This window comes from Lytechinus variegatus, chromosome 9 (genome assembly GCF_018143015.1).
Source record: "Lytechinus variegatus isolate NC3 chromosome 9, Lvar_3.0, whole genome shotgun sequence".
Taxonomy (NCBI): Eukaryota; Metazoa; Echinodermata; class Echinoidea; order Temnopleuroida; family Toxopneustidae; genus Lytechinus; species Lytechinus variegatus.
In genome coordinates, this window is record NC_054748.1 from 3,236,036 (window position 1) to 3,247,062 (window position 11,027).

The following is an 11,027-nucleotide window of genomic DNA, read 5'->3' on the forward strand; positions in this document are numbered from 1 at the left end:
TTTACGAAATTTAGTGTGGATAAACTTTTTACAATGAAATCTGATGTGACCAATGTAGGCACAATTGTAGGCCTATCATCTCTATTCTCTATTTTTCATGAAACGTTTTAAGCTTCTGCGTTTTGCATGGTATAAGAGGAATTATTCTAAATTCTTCAATCTTTTCCCATTTTGGTGGGCGCTCGTAATTTCTTAAGAAAACTATTTTTTCTAATCAGAGCAAGTCAATATTCGAGTTGATAAGGGTACTAGAGACGCAAGAGATGCCTTCTTTTGATTTGAATTTGATGGGATATCGAAAACTTCGCGGGAGGGGGGAAATTCTCCCTACCTGCACCCTCCCCCCTGTGGAGCGCGCTTCGCGCGTTCTGTAAGTGTTGGCACGCTTCGAGTGCACTTACTGCCCCCTCCAAAATTAAATCCTTGTTACGCGGTTGATTACGGTCCGCGATTTTGTTGTACTATGGTTGTGATTCTTTGAAGGAAATAAAGCAAGATCTATAGAGGGGTTGAATTTTAACGATTTGTTTGTTCATTTTTTAATATTTATTTATTTATTAATTCATTTATTTATATATTTTTATTTATTTATTATTTATTCATTTTTTAAACTTCTTTTATTTTTTTTTTTTTTGGGGGGGGGGATTTAACACGCAAGTGAATGGGATAGGAGTCTGAGTTTCTCTTGCGTGCCAAGTGATTTGCCCCGTGATACTCGTCACATATCTGTATCTGTGCATGCCGTAGCCCAGTGCCCGCTATCGGCAAGCAAGAACAATTCTCTTCATACATAAACTGGTATTAATTAACTCAATTTAACTTTATACCCTATGAAACAGGGGCCGCAAAATTAGGGGGGAGGGGCTGGGTGGGTTTCAGCCCTTTCCTCACTATCTCCAAAAAGTCAGTACAATTTATTTTTTTAATTTCTTCTTATTTTTTATGATGATCCTTCAATGTCAGGATTTGATATCAATAAACTTTTGAATTTGAATTGTACAAAAACGCAATAATTACCATCTAGGTCCCGTAAAACAAAGGTTAGCGATTGATCGCTAATTTCAAAAGACAATTCTGATTGGTTCACAGTCAGGCTATACTTAATAAAATGCGCATGCAACGATGATCTTGATTGGCCATTTCATTTAGCGATTAATCGCTATATAACCTTTGTCTTACGGCGACCTGATTGTGGTTCTTGGCTTTGTCAGCCCCCACTTTTGGCTGAATCCCCAAGCCACTTTCTAAACCGTTCCGCATCCCCCTTATATATTGGGGGAAAACTTGAACGAGATTTTAGCCGATTAATCTAGTTTATAAAAAGGGGAAAGATGAATATATTAAGTGCCCTTGATCTGCTAAATCTGTACAGCATAGAATTTGCACGAAATTTCACGACACAATTTTGTCAAAGCATATTCATATCTAATCACTCCTTTTCTAGGAGTCTAAAGAGACAGACAACAAACAAACAAACAAACAAACAGAAAATCTGGACTTGCAAATGTTTCCAAGAGCGACATTTATTTGTGATTGACACATATCTAAGACAATAACTGATTTAAATTCACGTAGCTGAGCCTTAACCAATTTTATTAATCATGTATGTATATAATTCTATTTCATTTTGAGAGACACTTTTTATAATTTTAGACTTTTTGGGGAAATCTAAACACTGAAAACAGCTTCCTGTGTCGCAACGATCCGGTCACGTGAAGCGCATTCTGCAATCCTATTGGTTGGCCAGGATAAAGCCCGCAAATACGACCACACCCATGGTTACTAGACTGGTTGTCAAGGCGTTCCCTCCGTTGCAGAAATCGGAGGTACAGCAGTGGGTGCACACGTCACCCGAACAGCCTTCGTGGCAGGAACTAGCGCAGAATCGAGTCACCTCCGATCCGTAAACAATTTTCTGCATTATATATAAAAAAACCAAACATATAATTGTTACGTAATTTTGTACATACATACACCCATACATACATACATACATACGTACATACATACATACATACATACATACATACATACATACATACATTCATACATACATACATATATTTAGCTATTTTAATAACACGAGAATGCAGTCTCATGCATTGTCAGGGGGAATCAACAGTTGTTCTTTTACCGGCTCCTTATAAATAAATATTCCTTCTTGCTGGTGTGCCAGCAGTGCAGCATATCATCTTTCCCTCTGGTAAAAAATGCTTCATGCAACATGCTGCTGCTGGTTGCCCTCAGTCCAAATTCAATCAGAATCTTTCTCAGCTTCCTCAGAAGCAGCCCTACAAGCATGCTTATTCTCTCTAACTCGCCAAACACCGAGGCAATGACCGCGCTACGATCCAACGACAACCAACCTATAAAGGGGTAGCAAAACACCTTCCAGCCCTTATTTGTGGAGTACACTATGCTACAAGTTCAGAATATCTTGTGAGCTTCCACTCAAAGGTATAGTCAAAATTATCCTTCCAAGGGACGGTCAACGCTTGTTTGATAGGACTAATTCCTTAGCAGAGTCAGTCCACAAAACAGTAGAGAGGCAGAGACTTGTAGCATCACATGCTGTGGGGAAACTCCCTTTTCTGTCCAGGTCGACTTTAACCTGCCAATCACGAGCTGAAGACAAGATACTGCTTTTCTGGCCTTGCCCTTGATCTTTGCTTGGACCCTCCCTTTACAAAATCAATATGGGGCGAACCCCATTTGCACCAGCACCCTTCTCAGAATTATGAGATTTCACCCTCTTTACATACATCCGCCTCTTCAACAACCTACAAAACTTGGTTATGCCTTCAAGTATACATCCCAGAATACAGGCTAACTTCACAGACACTAAGTATACGCTGGAGGGTATACCTCTCCCTCCAAAAGCACTACACCCGTCAGGCTCGATATACCACTTGCTGATGAACAGGAGTAGACAAGAGATCTGAGGTCGAGCGAACAACGAAAGAAACTCGAAGCGGCTCCATCTGCCATAGCACAGACCGTGTCTACCTTCTGCCCTTAGCCCCCTCCCGACCACTTCGTCCACGAAACCTGCTGGGCCTGGTCAATCGCTGTGGCCCATCTCTTCTCCTCACCCTCTCATATTATCTCCACGACGCTGTCGCGCTGCTCCCTGGCTGAAGCTGCGCTGACCACCTCTTGGTCGAAGTTAAAACACAGGCCCCAGTGGTGGACCGTGACCCGGACGAGATGAAGCATGGTGGGGGGGGGGGGGGAACAGCATTGTTCACAAACAATACAGTGCCCCCCAATGCTTTGTCTCCTTTGGGTCACTCTCCGCCACTCACAGGCCCAAACCCGTTTTGGCAGCACCAACCATCTCCTTATGCTTCAACGTCTTCTCAGCCTCTTCCCCTGCCTTATCGGCGTGCCATTTACACCAGGCTGGTAATCTCTGATATTACAGAAGCACGAAGCATGACAAAATACTTTTGTCAACTTTGTCTTACTAATAATATATGCAGGGCGACGTTGGTCAAAGAACTTGGAACACCCAGCCACCTCTTGACATAGCCATTAATCTAACGCTCCATGGCTTCAATATACGACAACCTTCTCATAGACAGTTAATGGCCACATGATGCATGACATCAGTCAAAACTGAAGGCACCACAGTTTGCCTCAGAGGCCATATTTAAGTTTGCCTTAGAGGCCATATTAAATTATCAATTGACTCCAGACCTTTCCTGATCTGCTCCCTAGTGCCCTTATGATTCCTCCTACGTCTTTCAAGTCTTCAGTTTACCAACGGCCTAGTAAGCTCTTTTAACCGGCAGCTCCTAGATAGATGGGATCTCCTCCTAACACAACAGGAAGTGTAAGTAACCTCCTTAAGTCACTCAGCCTAGCTTGTGTCAACCAAGAAGCTTCAAACACAAAACGCCCCTGGACTTCTCGGTATTGAGTTTCATCCTTCCCCAATCTATTAATTCCTCGAGCCGAGCCTGAATGTCCTTAGAAGCCTTCGTACTTAGACAGAGGATAGTAAGGTTGTCCATAAAGTCACGAATTGGAGGCAGTTCCTCTGCACCAGGGAAAGTCACACCACAACCGAATCCTCCAGCGGATCTAACGATATAACGACATAGCAAGTACAAAACAAAGTGGGAAAAAATGCACATCACATAAGAATACCAACCTCTAGACTCTGCCAGGCTGTGGTATGCTGCTGAGTTGAGAACTCAATCTTGAAACCTTGATAATACTGCATCACATACCTGGGGCCTGTTGCACAAAAATTTTTACCTGAGAAAACTCCGATAAAAATGAAGACTAAGGTTAGTCAATTTTCTGCCAGTGACTTTAACACAGGGCAAAAACTCCGGTAAAAACCACATGAGTTTTCTCAGGTAAAAAGTTTTATGCAACGGGCCCCTGGATAGCTTAGCAGAATTCCACTAGAAATCCACCGCAAACTCTATCAACGCATGCGGAACTGAGCCATATGCATTGACAAAATCATGCCTGCACTACTACAAGGTTCCGTCGCACTTTCTTTGACAGAGATATGACCCGCCATATTATACTGGTATGATCCAGGTACCCGAGAAAAACCTGGGGTGTCTGTATTTCTCTTTGAGTTATAAATCCCAAGGAGAAAGTTTAAAGCCGATAGGCTGGCAAAATGAATAAACATATTTGCTACGTTCACGCAATACCATATCCTATGATGATGATGACGATGATGATAACAATAAAACAATAATAATAACAATAAAGATAATAATGTTAACAATAATAACTAAAATAATGAGAAGAGCATTATTAATCAAACAGCTCTTACCTGACAATGAGAGAAAAATTCCGGAGTAGTGCAACCTTTAATGACCCCGGAACCACTTGGGTCAAAAGGGTCTTCACAACCGGAACCGTTACATTGGTAGCAGTCGATAGCCACGATACCTAAAATAAAAAATAAGAGAATAGTTATTTCATAGCAAGGCTAAAGGGGAATCAAGCATTGGTCATAAAATGTTGTGATAGAGAAAAAGAAGCAAAATAATTAAAACACAATAGTGAAATTTTGAAAGAAATGGGATAAGCAATAAGAAAGCATTAACCGTCTTCAAATTGAAATCCTGACAACTAGGCAAGTAATAATTAGACGGGTATGGACAACTTTCCTTATATGCTTTGTACTTCAGGGATTGGTGATTTTCTCCTAAGTACCTAGTCTACTGGGAGAGTAATCAATAATAACCGAGGTACCATATTGTAATATACCTTCATGACGAAGAATATAATTTGAATGAAAACTTTTGAATTCCCTCCCACGAGAGATCTGGGATAGCAAGCGTTTCAGAAATGATTTTCTGTTACTTGACATTTTGTTTGCCCCCCTTCACTTGGGCGCCTTGAACATCTTTTACGAGATGGATATGGCGCCTAACAAATTGCATCTATTACTATCATTATCAATACTGAACAAAAAACATTTTTAGCCGTTTTATGTATCGGAGTAAATGGAAGAGAAGACATTGTCTTACATGACAATACACCGATGCAGACAATCTAAAATCTCTATGGTTCAATGTAAGTGATTTCCATTTTTTTACAACGTTCAAGAACTTATAACATATCGTGCAAACATTCACCTATCTACTTGTTTGACTTTTCGGTTTCCTTAAAAACAACCTTTTGTTTGGGTTGGAATCCACTTTAAAGAGATATCTATTTCTAATTTACAGGAGCTTAATTGTGCTATTTTGTATGTGAAAACTAGTACTTATGTTAAGTTTTAGAAATATTAAATTTTTATTCATGAAATTATAAGATATTGTATGTATTAATTTATTATCATCAAGAGATTATAATTATAATAAAAACAAATACAGAATTCAAAACAATTATTACCTGCCACCATTGAGATCAGAATGGCTAAAACGAAGAACGACTTCATATTGAACATGTATGTTATTCTTAAAAAGACAAAGACAAAAGAAAGAATGATTTCAAAATTATATGGCTATATTATGTACATGTATATCATAAGAAAGTGAGTTTACGTGCATTCTTTTGAACCAGATGAATCGGCATGTCTTGCAACTGATTGCTAAACTGATTCTGCCAATCCTCGGGGCATTTTGAATTTTTTTTTTTGGGAGGGGGGGAACAAATTGATTTGCCTCCCCCAATAATTTTGACAACTTGAAATTTATGATAATATATGCAGTTTTGATTGCTATTTTAAAAAAGAACTGGAAAATTACTATAAAACCAAACCTGGCATGAAAATACCACTGTTTTGTAACATTGTCTAGTTCTCGGCGCGCATTGTGCACGAAATTCTGCATCGAACTTCTGACCCCATCGCCTTCACTTCTGACCCCCTCCCCAAACGTGGATCGGCGTCCCTGCATCAACTAGAGAACAAGCTGACTAGCTAGTGAGAGTGGGTTTTTTTTACAGCGTTAAATAGCCCAGTCTGTAAAGTCACCAGAGAAATTTTAGGTAATCACATTTAGCACAAGGATATGTTTTACCGTTCGCAAACTCATGTCAAATTCAAACGTACAGATATCTTTATCAAACATAGATTAGGCCAAGTAAAATAAGAAAGTAGTTGATCGTCCTCGCGCGCATCACTTTTGGCCGCCGCATGAAAATTTTTGCTATTTACTATTTAAAAAAAAAAAAAAAAAAAAAAAAAAAAAAAAAAAAAAAAAATTGTGTTGTTTCTCGTCCGCGCCATCTTCCCTTTTTGATTGCAGCATCAATTTTCTTGTTATTAACTATTTTTATGGCTGCTGAATAACAAAAAAATCACAAGATTACTTTGGGATCCGTCTCTCGCAACTTCAAAAACAATTGCAACGTCCGATATCGCCGTAATTGCAAGAAAGAAAAAAATTCTGATTTGGTTTTTTATTGGATTTTGAAGATACCTTCATAAATTAGCGAGGAAATAAAGTTTGCAAACTCGGATAAGATCACGGATTTCTTCATTTTTAGTGCATTTTCGGGGACCACGCTTACTGAATCTGAACTAATCCGTCGCGTGCTCTGGAAATATGGCGCAGATAAATCAATTCTAATGACGTAATTTGTATTTCAGCGGGGTTTTTTGGTAAGTGATAGCGCCTGTACTTAGATGTGTGTTACGGTGATTGTGTGCTTGTGACTCTGTTGGGTGAACTGCATGTGTGCTGGGATGATGTGATTGACTGTGCTGGCGTGACATGTGAATTTGTGAAATGCATTTAATTTTCTGGCGAGTTTTCTAATGTCAGGAGGCAATGCATCGAATATTCAATGAGGGAATATTCAATATCAATTTTAAAAATGAATAAAAATTGAACAGTATTAACAATTATGTAAATGAACAAGCAGCTGAAAACTGCGATGCGAAACCATGCCCAGAGCAGAGGCAGATCTAAAAATGAGATTGGCTCTGGAAAATTGAACAAGACTCCATTGTAATAAAAAAGACCTCCCATGCATTTTTTTACCCTTACATAAATTAAAATGTTTAAATTATTCACTTGACATTAACATTCTGTTTGACAATACAGTACCAGTATACATCAGTAATTAATAGATTTTTATCGCACAATACATTTTCCATAGATTTCCAATCAATCGTAGATATTTATACATATATAATAATTAATAGATAGATATATATATTTCTACTCATGTATTATTAATATTGAGCATACATCGATCACATAATTCGAGCTTGACATGGCCTGACAATCATTTGAATAAAAAATAGCAAAACAAATAGTTAATAGTAAGGACCTCCCTCATCACTGATGTCAAAAATCGGGCCGAGAAAATGCCTCCTTGTTTTTAAAAAAATAGTAAGATAGCAAATAGCAAGGACCTCCCTCATCACCGCTCTCAAAAAACCCGGACGATCAACTACTATCTTTTTTTACTTGGCCTTATTGTTATTTTTAGCAGAGAGACAAGAGACATACTTGCATACATGCTTGATTAAATCCGTGACCAAGGCGATAAACATTTGCTATATTTATTGCCCTCTCCAGATATTCGCCCATTGGATTACTATACAAAAAAAACTGAGAGCAACATTTGCCACATTTCTTTCCTAGCGCTTGCGCAGTAGGAGACAATTTTTGATCGCTAATTTCAAGCATATCCACCTCTATGATAATACTGCAAAGCCAGCGCGAAAAAAAAATCACACTAAGTGTATGTGCGTGCCATGCATCATAGTGTGCGACTGCGCAGTCACAATTTCCAGATCATGAATAACCTGAATTGAGAAGCAGTGACAGGGTATATAAATTGTTCAGAATAAAGATGTAGGTAGTGATAATAATATTGACTGGCTCCTCTTTCGGGTAATATCAAAATAATATTGCCCTCAACTAACGACCTTGGTCATATATATTATTCTGTTGTTGGCAATATATTTTGTTTTCCCCTTTAAGACCAATCAATGCTAATTAAATTGAATTAAACAAAAATAATCTAATGGCAATGCAGGTCATTTCAAATGTTTTAGTTTTGGTCAACATGAACCAAACACATGCATAAAGCATTAACAACATTAAAAATCATGACCATATCGTTTTCAATCCAAACTTGTTTTCATGATCCGTGCTGTATGTTTAATGTCTGCCATTGTAACTTTTCCTGGTACATTACCATGTGCAGAGTCACTGTATTAGTATGACGGCCGTAAAGTTTAATTTCATTTTCATTCAATTACCTAGAAATCGTTACCATTTGCGGTGTTCAATTGGATGATTGCATAAGATTGGTTCCAAAACAACCAATACCCGTACTATCAAAACTAAAAAGAGAAAGATATAGTTTATATCGTAACATCTACAAATAAATAAATAACGAATTGTTTGATAGATTTTAAATTGTATAATAATGAGCAAGTTTACTATTGTGGGGGTAAATATACTTTGAATCCCTTCACCTAGGGTTGATTCTGTATAACTTCAATTGCGTGATAGATTTTGAATTGTATAATAATGAGCAAGTTTACTTTACTATTGTGGGGGTAAATATACTTTGAATCCCTTCACCTAGGGTTGATTCTGTATAACTTCAATAATGTCTGTCGACGAAAATGTCTTTTGCCATCATTAACACAATCTATTACTTATTTGTTTTATTATTTCGTTTTATTCATTCAGGGTAGCCCCGTCAGTGGTCTTGCGCTGTTTTCCAGGTATTTGATAAAAGGCAAAGTAAAAGTAGTTTTTAATATTTGATAAAAGACATTTCATTGTCTGTGGAAAATAAAATCTTTTTTTTTAAGTACATCATATGATATACGATTAAGCGTTGACAATCTCGATTAACTTTGATTTGAATTAATTTGTCTAATAATTACTGTCGCTTATTTCTGTTTGATAACGTTGCTTAAAAATTAACAATGAAATAAGATACCCAAAGCTCACCATGGTGGTTGACGCGATGAATATTATACGAATTTTGGGGTTGATAAATGAATATCAAAAAGGAATCTGCTTTGTAGATAAAATATTGAATAGGCCTTTTTTTCATTATCGATTATCATATGCGAATGTAAAACATACAAAAAAAAATATGAGGGTCAATAGCACATTTAACACATATCGGCATTTTTACTCTTTTTAATCTTTAAAACGCGTTCTCTTGCAAATATTCGATATGATGTTACCATTGAGATCAGAATGGCTAAGTGTATTTTTAGTGTATAATTCAAGAAGGTAAAAAGCAGAGTAAAGCATGCTAATTTGATTTTCATAATGCAAAACACCATGCTACTAAATAGTAATTAAAAGTGGATTTATAAAGCGCATTTTGCGTGAGGATACAGACCGCTGCTAATATTTCACAGGCTTTAGCTCGAGCTACCATCACCGGCTCTTAGTAGTGCATTCAAGGAATAATTCTTGCCTGGTACATTTACCTCACATGGGTCGAGTGCAGCACGGTGTGGATAAATTTCTTGCTGAAGGAAAAACCATCACCATCTGTTTGAAATGATAGAGTCAGATCCACTAGACCACGACGCGCCCACAAGCATGCAATGGAAGTAAGCATGAGTTCCGCCACCAGTCCTTATCATGCTTAGATGCTGAATTTAAAGATTTCAGTAGATACTAGATAACCTAACAAACATAAGGCGGATTCCTTTCCTACAGAGCATAGAACGAAAAGGAAAAGAAATATCCGAAATAATTTTGATCTACTAAAAGATATAGGCTTTGTTAGGTGCACTCGCATGCATAAGGCGACAATGCTACGCAGTCACATCACGGACACACCCACATCCTCACTCACACGAGTACCCACGCGCACAAACTCATCCGCACATGCCTCCCACACACACACACTGGCATATGAAACGTGAACATATAACAGCACACCATGCTTATCGATACACCTTCCAATTTCGTTAACGGATTTAAACAATGTGCTCTAGGAATTAATCGCCCATTTGCAAGTGATAAACCACCCGATCTCCTGAATAGTTAGAAATCCACTTTCGTTATCATGGTTATTAAGTCAATTTGTCATTGAATCGGTGCATTTAAATCTTATAATAAACTTCAACGTGTTAAATATCACTCTAAACCATAGGCGTGGCGGAGGCAGGAATCGTCAGGTGGAATGCATGAAATACCGATGAAGAGAAGTTTCGTGACTTACCATTAAAGACAGTGGTTCAGACCAATCAGTGTCTTGCAGGGAAATGACATGTCACGATGGTCACTTGACTACCAAATTCCACCTATGAAAACAAATGGGAGGCAGCCCCTACATCTATATCGTATTACAAGAACATAAAATGACTTTTGCTCATGTGCAAGATGATATTTTATGAGGTTTATTTATGTAAGTCACTCCATTTTATGTATCAATGTCCTTTTTAATATCAAGAGATATTGATGAACTGGTGCACGTCTGAACATGGAAGAGAGCAACACGTACGGACCCAGGGGAAGGGGCAATTAAGTGGCCCTCCAATCGAAACACAAATAGAGAGAGAGAGAAAGAGAGAGAAGGAAAAGAGGTGCTAAAGAAACTTGAAGAGG

General features: G+C 38.0%; 1 protein-coding gene across 1 annotated transcript; it reads right to left on the minus strand.

The window, feature by feature from the left end:
* Positions 1-866: 866 nt before the first annotated feature.
* Positions 867-10,736, minus strand: LOC121420970. The gene is made up of 4 exons (XM_041615526.1): positions 10,642-10,736; positions 5,872-5,936; positions 4,802-4,920; positions 867-1,915 (listed from the first exon to the last, which is right to left on the minus strand). Exons 2-4 carry the CDS (start codon positions 5,924-5,926, stop codon positions 1,733-1,735), a joined length of 357 nt encoding a protein of 118 aa, XP_041471460.1. The 5' UTR covers positions 5,927-5,936; positions 10,642-10,736; the 3' UTR covers positions 867-1,732.
* Between the last annotated feature and the right edge of the window lie 291 nt (positions 10,737-11,027).